At 42.8% G+C, this 14,850-nt stretch overlaps 1 protein-coding gene across 1 annotated transcript in view; it reads left to right on the forward strand.

The window, feature by feature from the left end:
- Window positions 1-14,850, forward strand: part of LOC113028341 (uncharacterized) — a 26,159-nt gene continuing 11,309 nt past the window's right edge. The window contains exons 1-10 of the mRNA XM_080305732.1: window positions 1-631; window positions 4,076-4,255; window positions 4,343-4,532; window positions 5,265-5,456; window positions 5,613-5,840; window positions 8,694-8,835; window positions 8,909-9,035; window positions 9,121-9,259; window positions 9,586-9,633; window positions 10,077-10,270. Coding sequence (XP_080161858.1) covers window positions 600-631; window positions 4,076-4,255; window positions 4,343-4,532; window positions 5,265-5,456; window positions 5,613-5,840; window positions 8,694-8,835; window positions 8,909-9,035; window positions 9,121-9,259; window positions 9,586-9,633; window positions 10,077-10,270 — 1,472 coding nt within the window. The 5' untranslated portion in view covers window positions 1-599. The remainder of the gene's footprint in view (window positions 632-4,075; window positions 4,256-4,342; window positions 4,533-5,264; window positions 5,457-5,612; window positions 5,841-8,693; window positions 8,836-8,908; window positions 9,036-9,120; window positions 9,260-9,585; window positions 9,634-10,076; window positions 10,271-14,850) is intronic.

Raw genomic sequence — 14,850 nt, forward strand, 5'->3', positions numbered from 1 at the left:
TTTAACCTTTAACCCAGTCGATCTGGATCCAGGGTGTAATCAGATTACTGTGAAATCTGCAGAGAGCAGAGTAAAGCCCACGCAGGGGATTCTGTTCACCTGGGCGAAACGTTTCGTCATCCAGGTGACCTCTTCAGTCTTGTTTCCTCACCTGGATGACCGAGAATGCGTGAACCGCGGCGATGCGAAGTCACCGTCCGGCCCGCCGCACCTACGACGTTGCTTTTGTTTGCTTTTCTCCGTCTCTGTTTCAAATAGGCCGCAAGTCGGTTGTGAACATGTCTGTGATCGTTGTCTCTGTCAGTCGGTGTCACCAACTGTTTCTCAGTAAATGTGTAGCGACAACATTCACAGTACTCAAACCTGAAGTATTACTCTAGTAAAATGCGTCAAAGCTGCCAGGAGCAGAACGTGAGGCCACAGAGAGGAGAGGAAGAGGCTGCAGGCAGGGTGGAGGCGAGACCTGCTGTGATGGGTGGAGACGGTGAAGATGTTCAGATATAATGGCACGAGGCCGTCAAAGGGACAGCTCAGAGTCAGAGGTGGCGTAGTGAAGGAGGACATGCAGAGGAGGATGATGGGATAGAAGATGGAGGAAGATGATGTGCTCCAGAGACCGCGAAAGAAGAAGGTAGTAACACCGATAGTATGGTCACATTAACAGTTTTTAACAGTGAAGCTGTACTTCCAGAGGGTGGTGGTGACGTCCTCCTCCACGCGCTCATCTTTGGACAGTAATGCGATCAAAGCCGCTGTGCTCATCATACAGGTGACGCAGCGGCCTGCAGACTCACCTGAGTGTTGGTCTGAAGGTGCTACTCAGACACAAGGTAACAGATTTAAACACATACATGTAACTCAGTGTGTCTGATGTGTAATGTACACCTAGCTTCAGTGTCATATCACATGTGCAGCTTTCATTTTGAAGTATTATTTTACAACGTCATCTTGGGCCCCTCCCAGCTGTAGTGGGAGGCCAATCAAACCCTGACAGAACTAATGACAGAACAAATCGATGGTGACCAAATTGGATGACTTGGACCTGCGATCCAGACGTAACAATCTGCGGATCTACGGGATACAAGAGGGAGCCGAATCTAAGGCAGAATCGCTGACCCAGTTTCTGGAAGTCTGGCTCAGGGAGGAGCTTAATATTAACATCAACCTCCAGATTCAACGCGCACACCGAGCGTTAACCTCAAAACTGGCAGCCGGTCTCCCCCCCGAGGTCAGTCGTTGTCAATTTCCAACAATTCACAACCAAAGAGATGGAAGTTAAACAGGCATGGGAAAAGAAAATAGTCACTCTGGACGGAAGCAGGGTTTATTTTGACCACGACTATTCGGCGAGAATGGTGCAAGAACGTAAAGCGTACGTGAATATCAAAAAGATATTAAAGAAAGAAGGCATCCGCTTCCAGACTCCTCTCAGCAAGATGCGAGTCCACTGGCCAAATGGAGTGAAAACGTGTGGCGAAGCAGAGGAGGCTGCTAACGACCTGCAAGCGAGAGGATACAACGTGGAAAACGGGATAAACAGCCGGGAGAGAGAGAGCACCGAGGGACAGGTTTAGTTAAAAACAGACAGGCACAAGACAATATCAGAAGGACACATCATACACCCAATACATAAAGACAAGATGCTGGCTGCGTTGATGAGTTTAGACACAGAAAAAGCCTTCGATCGAGTCAGCTGGGACTTCCTGTACCTAACCATGGCAAAGCTCGGGTTCACTACGAAATCAATCCAATGTATCAAATCTCTCTAAATGGTAAATGGCCTGTATTTATATAGCACTTTACTAGTCCCTAAGGACCCCAAAGCGCCTTACATATCCAGTCATCCACCCATTCACACACACATTCACACACTGGTGATGGCAGCTACATTGTAGCCACAGCCACCCTGGGGCGCACTGACAGAGGCGAGGCTGCCGGACACTGGTGCCACCGGGCCCTCTGACCACCACCAGTAGGCAACGGGTGAAGTGTCTCGCCCAAGGACACAACGACCGAGACTGTCCAAGCCAGGGCTCGAACCGGCAACCTTCCAATTACAAGGCGAACGCCCAACTCTTGAGCCACGATCGCCCCTCTCTATGACAAACCGACTGCAAGAATAAAAGTTAACGGCTCATTGACAAAGACGTTCCAACTAGAGAGGAACTAGACAGGGTTGCTGTTTAAGTCCAACCTTATTTGCCTTGTATATTGAGCCATTGGCACAAATGATTAGACAAGACGCCCTAATAACAGGAATAGAAATCAATAGACAAGAGCATGTAATTAGTCTGTTTGCTGATGACGTGTTGATAGCCCTCAAAAACCCCACAAACTCTTTTATGCAGCTTACAGAAATGTTAAGAAAATTTGGTACGCTTTCTGGCTACAAAGTAAATATACTTAAAACTCAAGTTCTGTTTAATTGTACACCAACTCAAAATCTTAAGGAATGGGAAATAAAGTGGGAGGCAAAAACCCTTAAATATTTAGGTATAAATATAACCAAAGACTATGACAAACTATATCAAAGTAACTATGGACATATAAATAACAGGATAAGGCAGTATATGGAAAGATGGAATACATATCCGTTAGGATTTAGTGACAGGATAAATGTGATAAAGATGAATATCTTACCACGATTGCTATATTTATTCCTCTCTCTTCCGGTAAGCATACCTCAAACCCAATTCTCAGAATGGGATAAGTATATATCTAGATTTGTCTGGGAAGGCAAGCGGCCAAGGGTACGATACACCACTTTACAGCTTACTAAGGAGAAAGGAGGAATGTCGCTTCCTAATTTAAAAGAATATTTTCGTGCTGCACAGATACGCCAGATAACATATTGGTGTAGTGATGATGACGGGGCTCGCTGGAAGGATGTGGAGCTCTCCACACTCAATGTCCCAATCCAAACAAACATGGGTATAAAAAAGACCCCTGAATACATAACTAAAGACCAAGAAAGGAACCCGATAGTATCCTTTACATTAAATGTATGGTATGACACAGTAAGGGAGTTGAGAATTGGCAAAGAGCTTGGTTTGCTAAAATGGATAGCCTTCGATGAAGAATTTAGACCAGGAAAATTGGATCTTGGTTTTAAAAATTGGAATGAAAAGGGAATCACAGCAATTTGTTTATTAATCAAAAAAGGAGAAATTAAAAGTTTTGAAGAATTAAAACTTAAAAAACAAGGATTTTTACAGATACTTACAGGTGAGCGATTACTTTAATAAAAACATAAAAATAAAGGAAGACAAAATCCATCCTATTATAAAAATAATTATACTGGCATATAAAAGTGTTATTCCAAGAATGTTTGATGGAATCGAGACAGGAATCAACTGTATATGTTAAAGTAAAATGGGAAAGAGAGCTGAGTGAAGAAATCACTGAGGTGTGGTATGAAACATGGAAAGAACATAAGAACACAGCTCAGTCATTAAAGTGGAGAGAATTCATCTGGAAAAATCAAATTTGCTACTTTATTACACCTAAGATTAAAAATAAACAAACCAATACACAACAACAATGTTGGAGGCTGTGTGGATGGGATGGATGGGATGAACCACACACACATTTTCTGTCTGTGACATATCAGGTTACATAATTCCCAGAACCTGCCTTGTTTTGTATCTTGGATACTTGGCAGGCACTGTAGATGTAAAGGATCGATACCTGGCTCAGATTCTCCTTTTGGCAGCAAAGAAGGCCATCACCAAAAACTGGCTTAAGACAGAGACACCAAGAAAGCAGCAGTGGTAGCAATGGAAGAGGACATTATGGAGATGGAGAACTGGGGACTGGGGAAAATAGTTAATGTACGTTTGTGACTCTCTGTTTTTCTGAACGTGTATTAAACAGGAGAGGTGTTGAAATAAAAAGTGCTGTTGTTAGGATGGTTGTTTCAGCTGTGATAAACTGACATGCTGTTTGGACACCATGGGAGGGTCCGGGCTCTACGTTGCATCTCCAGGACGTCTGTGCTCTGTAATGACTCATTTTTAGACCATGTGTGAACATGAACACAGAGCTGAGAGGCTTTGTCTTTGTGACTCTCTTAAAGTGAAGGTAGCAGCGCTCTGCTCAGCAGGCTGCAGCAGCTGCAGTGTCACTTCACCTGGGATCTGAAGAAGGAGGACGTGGACCTGGAAAACCTGAGCACCCGACTGCAGGAGCACATAAAACTTCAGCTCGGGCAGCGCGGGGCAGTGACTCGGTCTTACAGCTATTTGGCTTATGTCAGGTACAGTTTCCTCAGCGGTGAGCAGTCTGATGACACGAGATCTGACAACTTACTTAACATCAGTTGTGATGACCTGTTGGTCCTCAGGTATCTTCAGGACCAACGAGAGGAAGCGCTGTCACTTCTAAACCAATCAGAGGAGACCATCAGGGAGAGTTATGGTGATGAGAGTGAGAGGCGGCTCATTGTGACATATGGAGACATGGCCTGGCTGAAATACCACACCGGAGACTACGCACAGTCACAGAGCTACTGCCAGAGAGTTGAGGACATCCTGGTATGTACAGCACCCGTCCATCCAGCCAGCTAGCCAGCCATCCTCCATTTCTGCTGCTTATTTCGTTTGGGTCGTAGGGGCAGCAATCTAAGACAACCTCCTCTAACTCATGTGGGGGGACACTGAGGTCTTTCCAGATATAATCCTTCCTGGGACCTCCTTCTAATAGAACTGATGCTACATCAGGAGGCCTTCAAAGGGTTTCCTGCTCAGATGCCTGAACTACCTTAACTGGCTTGTTTATAGTTAGGGCTGGAACAGGTGACCCTGAATCCTCCCTTAGTTATGCTGCAATAGGCTGCCAGGGATTCCCATGATGAGTCCACTGTCAGAGGCCATAAGAAGATCATTTGTAACCTTCACTAAAGCTGTTTCTGTGCTGTGATGAGCTCTGAAACCTGACTGAAACTCTTCAAATAAACCTCTGCAGATGATCTGTTAGCTGTTTGACAACTACTCTTTCAAGGATGTTTGATATAAAGGAAGGTTGGAGATTGGCCTATAATTAGCTAAGACTGCTGGGTCTAGAGATGCTTTTTGAGTAAAGGTTTAACATAGCTGATTATTAGAGATAGTTGATCATATTTAAGATCGAAGCATTAATTAACGGCAGGACTTCTTTGAGCAGTTTTCACAATGAGATAAAGGGTCACTGAACTGTATGTATACCATCCAGCCCAAACATTATGAGCACACGCTGCTGAATCTCTGACACGTTCTTCTATATTACAGTCAAACCATCCCACTGGTTCCTCAACAAGGCTCCTTCCAGAGGTGTACGGAGAACAAGCCTGGACCTATCTTAAGTTTTCGAGGTCTTCTCTTTCCAAAGCCATCGACTGTTTCTGTAAAGCACTTGAGGTACAGACTCACGACAGTGAGTGGAACGCCGGCTACGCCATCGCCCTCTTTCGCACAGAACAGGTCAGTTTCATAGGAAGTATGAAGACTCAATGAATGGTAAATAGCAGAAAAGGAATCCGTCAGTTTAGTGTCAGCGTACGTTTCAGAAGACTCAGTAATGACAGTTTAAAAGAAGAACATTTCAACAGGGTACATTAATGGGTTTCTTATCTGCAGAGGACTTTGGAAAACTTAAAGAAAGGTGAAGAGTCCCCGGCCATCACACAGCTTCGCTTGGCCCTGGAGATCAACCCTGATGATGCAGTCCTGCAGTCCATGCTGGCTGTGAAGCTGGGGGCCTATAAGGAATACCAAGAAGCTGAGGAACTGTTGAATAAAGCACTGAAAACTGATCCTGATAATCCTCATGTCAACCGCTATATAGGAAAACACTTTCGTAATCAGGTAGGTCTGAGTGGAGACTCATCTGTCAAAGACATCCACCATGCAGGGTCGGTCTTGGGCTCAGTTGAAAGTATTGTGTTGCTATAAAAAGCAGCCAGAGACAGATCATCATAACTGTTTCATACAGAGAAATTACAAAGAAAGTCGAGGCCCTTCTGTTCCAGGGCAGAGGCGGAGCCAGGCATTTTATACACCCGGGGCTTAGCCCTAAAGGGTGGTATGCATGTGCGAGGGGGGGTTTAGAAATGACTGAAAGATTTATTAGGCTGTGTTTTCAGTTTGGTTCAAAAAAGAATGACTTCATATAGGAAAAAATATATATCACATGTGCAGGGAAAACAAACCAGGGCTGTATCAAGACACGAGGACTAAACCCCGATTCAGCCAGACCCAGAACTGATCCGGAATTAAAACAGGACTGCAACAGTTCAAAATCAGGACTACTGAGGACTTAACCAAAACAGAATCAGAACTAGATGATAGTAGCACTAAAAATCATCACAGACCTGCACTACACTTGTTTTTAATTCTACCAAAGTCCACTGTTTAGATTCAGAAACGTTTATATAATTATTCAGCCTCGTTGTGCAAACAAGCTGCAAAACTTAATAAATATAGAATTTGAAAAATAACAAATGGTATCTAAAAAGTTACACTAGGTACTGGATACATGTTCCGATGAGTTTTGGCAAACAACCATGTGACTAACAGGTGTGACTCACCTGCTCTTGTTCCCTCTCTCTCTCTCTGTTCCTAAATTTCTTAACTTTAAGAGTAAAGAGAGAAACTATCTGTATTTCTTAATTGCAAATGGCACCAAATTGTATTCAAACTGAGCCACACTTATGGAGCTCCACAGTTCTTTTCCTGGTGTTTTGTTGACATCTCCTGATGTTCCCATTTCAAAGAAGAAGGCTCTGTGTTTTGCCTTATATGCATCCACAGCTGTGCCACCAATTTACTCACATGGACTCTAAGAACCTATCAGAAGCTTCTTCAGCTCAGGATGGAATCGTCTGCAGTTTCTTATTAATTAACAAACTTAGTGTATATGTGCTCCTAAATTTGATCAAAGTGATAAAAATAGAAGCTCTGTCTCTCTTTATTCTGACATTTAACTCATTCAAAATATATTTCAACATTTATTTATACAAAACAAAACAAGTTTACTCTAAATTGATGTTGTACAGTAAAATAATGTTTTTATGTTTTCTCCCTAAAGTGTAAATATCTGGTTTCAACTGTGAATATATTGCTGTGTGTTGAAGTTCCTCTTGTTTTGCATAGAAATATACTGAACAACATCCAAAGCATAATATATAAAATAACATTTACCTGAGTTTTTTCTTTGAAAGAAGCTCCTCATGTCCATTCTTGTTCATCAGTGCATGACTGAAACCGGTTTAGAGAGTTTGTTTAGCTGTGGAGGGAAACAACTGAAAATATGAAATAAACACATGTGAGCTGAGACTCTGTAAAGAAGCAGCGTTGTTGTTGTTCGGCTTTTCATTTCACCATTTGTTGATTCACTCGAACAGCAAGTAACGTAATATGGGTCAAGTCTGATATCTTTCGTCATATTTATATTATTTGTACAGTACGAATGATTTGCTTTGGTACCTGCTCAAACTTAAGCTCTCCTCTGGTCTCTAGTGATGTGTCGGTCGCGAACGAAACGGCTCTTAGAGCCGGGTCTTTGACGTGAACGACGCGAGCCGTTTTTTCTTTCTCTCACTCCTTGTGTTTTGCGCTGAGCAGAGGGGGGAGGGGCGATAGTTACACTCAGTAGCACAGGAACAGAGCGGGAGGGAGAGAGAGAGCAGGGACAACAACGTCACATTAGAAAGGTATAGTAATCATCCACAACTATTTTCAGTTGCAGATGATAAAGGATTCAGAAAGTTTATTCATGCAGGCCCATATGACAGAGAATGTGCATGTTCTTTCTGTTTTCATATTTTAATTTATATTTAATTGTGTTGTGGTTTGCAGTGTTTGTGTTGTTTCACTTTAAATTTGTTTAAAAGGAAAAAGCTGAAAATTTAAATAGTTAAAAGTTGAAATGTACATATTATTTATTACATTTTATGTGGAGTGAATAAATAAAAGTATATTTATATTTACGGTGGCCCCTAGAGACAAAACACGTACAAACTCCAAAACACGTACAAACTCCAAAACACGTACAAACGCAACAGAAGTGCTCCAGGATGCTAGGGGGCAGTGTTGAGCTTTTGTTATCTTGTGGCTACACAAGCCAGCAAGTACCAACAACCAGATCTGGTGTGTGGTAATAACAGGTAAATGAACTTTTTATTTAATTATTTGAATATATATGAGTGCCTGTGTATAAATACACAAACAATACACACATGCTTTCAATTGTGTAATTTAAGTGATCTAGGCTCTGTTTGGAAGTTCAGTTCATGCTAGAAATGTGTTTTGGAGTTTGGAGTTACGTGTTTTGTCTCTAGGGGCCACCGTATATATTTATATATAAACATATATACGGTAAATAAAACCACGGGTTTTTTTACATTCGTAATTTCTTTTGTGCATAATTTTATATTGTTGTTGATTGTGTGTAGTTATTGTTTTATACAGTTGTCAGTCAGGCATCTAACTGAAAAAAATTACACTTGAAAAGATCCCGGGCTTCTGAAAAAACAACTTAAGCCGAGTAAGCCACGCCCCTCTAAAGTTTCATTTTACCATATTCTTATTTGACTGGGAGGTTATCCTGTGTCTGTTTAATTCACTGAATCTTCTCCTCTGAGCCAGGTCTCAAAGGCTGTGGTTGCCTTTAGATGCTGCGGTGATCCTGTGAGTTTCACCTCCTTCACTGTGTTTCAGAATCGACTGGATGAGTCTATTGATATGTTGGAGCGAGCACTGAAGCGGGCCGATCAATCCCCTTTCATCCACCACCAGCTGGCTCTGTGCTACAAGATGAAGAAAATTGCAGAGCAGAGCCGCCGGCCCAACAGCGACCAGAGTAACAAACGGCATGTCTCCAGTCCAGTTCAATAAACGCAGCTCAAATCTAACCCTGATTTCTTGCCCCACAGGAGCGGTGCGGTACTGGAGGCGTCGTTGTATCCATCACCTTAAAGTTGCTGTGGAGATAAGGCCGTCCTTTGTCCTGGCATTGACTGATCTGGCACAGCTGTATGCAGAGCAAAGGGATTTGAGCAGGTACTGGTCTGTGCAAAGCTGCAGTGCAGTCGCTCTTTTGTTTTTGGCTCTAAATTCATCATCATCATCGTTTCTGGTTCCTCAGGGCTGAGGAGATTTTCCAGCAGTGCTTGAAGCTAGCAGAGTCGGAGAAAAGCCTTTTTCAGACTGTCCATCAGCGCTACGGTGACTTTTTCTTCTTTAACAAAAAAACCGAGGCTGAAGCCATCGCCCACTACACTCAGGTGAGTTGGGTGTAGTTTCCCAGACTCTTGGTGATGTGCAGCTGGCTTACTGGAGGCCGGAGCACTGTTCCAACACTCCACTGAACTGTAGCATCAGCCTGTTAATGTCAGATTTATTTTACATTTCCACCACAGCTGAAAGGAGCTGTCATAGACTCTCAGGTCATGGCTTCACACTTCGTTATGCTGTGTGCTTTAATACCCACGAGCAGCTGGAGGTCCACCTAATACAGTGGTTCCCAAACGTTTCTTGCTAGGGCCCCTTTGTTTACAAGAAAAATGAAGTCGGTTTGATTTATCTCGGTGTCTTCTTATTTCCTCTTCAGGCTCTGCTGTTACCACCCTGCAAGTATGAGTGGAGACAGTGCGCTAAGGTGAGCACAGGTCACGAGTCGTCTGGTGTTGGGGGATCAGAGGGTTTAGGCCAGGTCAGATCTGGTGAGAGCCTGGTGTGACTGAAGACTGAGGTCGAAAAGCCAGTGTGAAACATCACCACAGTTCACATGGTTTCTGCTGGAGGGCTGCTGGGTATTGCAAACATCTTCCACCAGTTACCTGGAAGAGAAGGAGAAACTCAGCCACAGCAGAAGAAAACTGGCTTTGTGGAAACTTCTAATATTTTTCAGCTGAGAAGAAGAAGCAGAAGAACGAGAAGAAGGTGGAGCCCTGCTGTTTCCCAACATGGAGGTCACAGAGTCCAGGTCACAGGGTGCAGGTTACAGGGTGCAGGTCACAGAGAGACACTGAATGTAGTAGTCACTTACTTTAAATACACAGAAATCCATCTTTCTTTGTTCCTCCATGTTTTTTCTTGCAGAGACTGAAGCAGATCGCTGACAGACGTCTGACAAAGACGCGGCGTGATGGTCAGGCGCTCGCTCTGCTGGGTCTGGTGGCCAGAGCTGAAGGCGACAGGAAGAAGGCTGCTGAGTTTTATGAGGAAGCTCTGAACTGTGATGAGGACAATGAAGAGTACCTGTGTGCTGTGTGCGAGCTGCGCCTGGAGCTGCAGTGAAAGCGCTGATGCTGAGTTAGAGCTGCAGGCTCAGGACCGCCGTGGCTGCTCCTGGCTCATTAAATGCTGATTTTTCCCTCATGTCTCTGTGTCTTTGAAAGCAGCTTTCTCACATTTATGTTTGTGTGATGATGAAGAGAAACGAAAGCTAAGCAGACTGTGGTGCATTCAGGTGTTGTAGGAAAAAAACGATCTTCAAAGCACAACCCAGACCTCAGTCATAGACAGGAAGTGTCTGCAGGCCTCAGGACCTTGATGGGTTAAATGTTGAATTTCTTTGGTGACCTCACAGCTGAAAGAAAAACCTGCTGTGTTGCTGTTTGCTTCACTATGATGAATTATCCTGCCATTGTCCTGTCAGAGGTGATACTGAACGCACCATTATTTCTTTCATATTGCTGCAAACTGCTGCACATCCAGTACGCTTTGTGCCAACGTGTCTGAGCCTTAATAACTAAAATGAGGTGAGTGTTTTTGTCTTTATTTCAAGATTCACTCACGATATCCAACACAGAGAGAAAACTCCTCAGACTCAGGAAATAATAATACATAGATATGAGGGTTTGCATGCACACAAATGTGTGGAACTGTATTATTCACAAATGATTTAAATGCAGAAAAATGCATTTAAACGACAAGCAGAGGTGTCAGTGAGAAGTTCCCAGGCTGGAACATCAGTGTGGGTGTGGTAGGCATGCCCAGATATGACCGCTTCTTGCTGCAGCTTGCTCGGCTCGTAAATCATCAGGACGTTTTGATGTTCCAACTGTCAGAATCCTCAAAACACTTTTTTTGAGATTTAAAAAACTCAGGAACCAGTTTTATTTGCTGTCTGTCGTTGTACTGCTCAGCCAAGACATAACACTACAGCTCAATACTAACCACATGCACCAGTAATTACTTCCTCCAAACCATCAGTGTGTCTTGTGACTGCAGGCAGGAAAAGGACCCAAGTGCAAACTCACAGAAATGGAACTTACCCCTGTGATTCCCTTTGTGTCACATTTGATACAGGAGCTTCTGAAACCTCCGTCTCTCTCAATTTAGAAAACAGTTTTAGAATATTGTCAGGAAGTAGGTTGTTTATTGCTTTATACATAATTTGTGCCGTGAAAAAATGAACCAGATCTGTGAATTTTAGTGTTTTTGATTTTAAGAACAGTGGATTTGTATGATCTCTGTAACTGGTGTTATGGATTATCCTCATGGCCCTTTTTTGTAATATAAAGATTGATGATAGCGAACATTTGTTGCCCCAAACCTCTGCACAGCAATGCAAATACGGTGCGATCGGTGAACAGTAGAGACTGTGGAGTGATCTGTGGCCCAGAGTGGTTTTTACTTTACTCAAAATTTAAATACTGCTTGAAATGCTGTTCTTTAAATTATTTATATGAGACTTAATTTATCATCTATTATCACACCAAGAAACTTTTGTTCAAGAACTCTTTCAGTTTCCACACCATCTACATGAATCTGCACTTGTGTGTTTCCCAAATAAGGCGATTTTAGTTTTACTTAGATTTGTTTGTTTGTTACTCGTGTCCAGCAGCTCCTTTAGATTCCCCCCAAAACAAAAAATATTTGTGTCGTCTGCAAATAATACTAATTTTAATATATCAGATACCTTACAAATATAATTTATATAAACAGTAAATCATTTAATACCCAGTACAGAGCCTTGTGGAACACCACATGCAAAATCCAAGCATGAGGAGAAATATTCACCCAGCTTCTGTTTCCTGTCACTAATTTGTCACCCAGTGCATTACAACCCGCCTGACCCCGTACCGTTCCAGGTTATTAATTAATATGTGATGATTGATGTGGGGAATGAGGACCCAAATGCAGGACTCTTGCAATGAAGCAGTGTCTTTATTTACAGTGTAAATAAAGTTAAACCACAACAATAAATCCCCGTGCGCTGTCTGACTCCTGTGCAGTGTTTTCTCCCAGTGTCTGTGCTCCAAAACTCTGCTTCCCAGTATTGTCCCAGGTTCTTTTATTCTTCAGGCCGGACAGAGAAGACGCAGAGTGAGAGTGGCCAGAGTATTTATAATCATTTTATTCAATCATTACCTTCCAGAAGGGAGATGTGCACGGTGCTAAGCATCTGCAGATCTGAAGCATTACAGGCCAGATGTGTATAATATAGTCTGCTCCCTCCTCCCCTACCAAACCGTCACTTTATCAATTTTAATTCAACATGTCCGCTACGTAGCTGCAAAAACATCTGCACAACTACACTCGTGTCTAGTTTTTACAACCCAAAGGTCATTTCCTGTTGTTCTCTTTTAGCAGGACAAACGTGGGCGATGGTCTCTGCAACTCTGCACAAAGCTTCCTGTTCTGCACAGTTTTCAGTCTTGCTAAACAATCTAATGACCTTTATAACTGAAAGGTGGCCTTTAATATACTGGTCTGTTATTAAATGCATAAAACAAAATGCACAGCAAATAAGCGCTAGAAAACGTATTTTCCTAACACTAGTGTCCGTGCTCGCTGCCCTCTCGTCTCCACACTCCCGCAGGAAGAACAGAGACAGACGTTAATACTCCCCCCCCCCCATACACACACACACACACACACACACACACACACACACACACACACACACACACACACACATGATTTTTACTGTTGGACTTGTCAGCAGCTTTTGACACGGTTGACCACGACATCCTGTTATCACGGCTAGAATCGCATGCTGGCCTAAAAGGATCTGCCCTTCAGTGGTTTCGCTCCTACTTGACAGAAAGGTTCTTTTATGTCAATATGGGCCCCCACAACTCCAAAATAGCCCCTCTTAAATACGGTGTACCTCAAGGCTCTATTTTGGGTCCCGCCCTCTTCGCACTCTATTTGCTGCCATTGGGCTCCATCTTCTCGCGGTACAGCATTTCATTTCATTGCTTTGCGGATGATCTACAGATTTATCTACCTTTAAAATCAGGATCAGATCAACCGCAGCTCTTATTACGCTGCCTTGACGACGTTAAACAGTGGTTATCATTAAATTTTTTACAGCTAAACGAAAACAAAACTGAGGTTGTCATTTTTGGCAATTTCAATCATATCGACAGCACGTTGGGTACCCTCTCCTCGTATTGTAAAACACATGTAAAAAACCTCGGAGTTTACATTGATGGTTCTTTTAAATTGAATAAGCAGGTGAGTGCAGTAGTTCAGTCCTGTTTTTTTCAGCTAAGACAGCTAGCCAGGATAAAGCCATACCTTCCGGCTGACGTCTTCGAGCGTATCATCCACCTTTTTCTTACTTGCAGATTGGACTACTGCAATTCATTGTATTATGGCCTAGATCATGCCACCATCCATCGCCTTCAGATGGTTCAAAATGCTGCTGCTCGCCTGCTAACCGGTACCAAACAGAGAGAGCATATAACCCCAATTTTAGCCTCTTTACACTGGCTCCCTGTCCCCTACAGGATCCAATTTAAACTCTTACTTTTTGTTTTTAAGTCACTCAACGCCCGAGCCCCCCCCTACTTGTCAGAGCTCCTCTCTGCCTATGCTCCAGGAAAACCCACGAGATCTAGTTCAAAACTATTGTTGTCCATTCCACGGACTAACCTCAAATCTCGTGGTGATAGATCCTTCTCTGTGGCAGGTCCCAGACTTTGGAATAGTCTCCCCTTTAATATTAGATCTGCTCAAACTCTTGAGCAATTTAAATCTTTACTAAAGACACACTTTTACGCTCTGGCTTTTAACACATTATGACCCAAGCATTTTGGATTTATCTGAATTAGTTAGTATTGTTTCAATTCTTCTATTCTATTGTTTCTATTGTTATTATTGTATTACACTGTAGTTTTTAATTTTATTGTTATTGTTAAGCACTTTGTGCAGCATCGGCTGTTGGAAATGTGCTATATAAATAAATCTGACCTTGACCTTGACCTTGACACACACACACATTAAGGATTGTACATTAACATAAAACTTGTCGGAACCACACTGAGTCTCACCGGAGAAACACACACATGGAGAGAGAGAGTGCACAGTATGCAAACAGCCATCATAATTCATCATACAATGAGAACAGGACAAATCAACAACTGACAATGACTGATTAATATTAAAACCTGTAACATAATGTTTGCAGTTTAGTCTGTTACTGTTGCTATTTTTACCATTTCTTCTTGGAGCAACTGTAACACATAATTTCGTTAGGGATTAATAAAGTATTCTGATTGTTTCAGGATGAGCTGCCATCATCCAATCGCACATCTGCTTACCTGCATCTTTTGTTTCTCCTCCTCTTCTTTTCTCTTTTTTCTAAACTGAGCACCTGATGGCTTTGAACTTTTCTTGTCCATCTTCCATTGGTTTTAATTTTGCACTCCAGTATGAACACCCATCCTGAGGGAAGTGGGGACTGGATGTCACATGGCTAAAACCCCAGAGGTTTGTGGTCTGTTTCAATGTGGAATGTTTTCCCAATTAGGAACTCTGCAAACCTCTCACAGGCCCAAGTTGAAGTGAGGGCCTCTTTCTCAATGTGAGCATATCGCTGCTCTGTTGCGCTGAGAGCTCTTGAAGTGTATGCTACTGG

This window comes from Astatotilapia calliptera, chromosome 8, assembly GCF_964374335.1.
Source record: "Astatotilapia calliptera chromosome 8, fAstCal68.1, whole genome shotgun sequence".
Classification (NCBI taxonomy): domain Eukaryota; kingdom Metazoa; phylum Chordata; class Actinopteri; order Cichliformes; family Cichlidae; genus Astatotilapia; species Astatotilapia calliptera.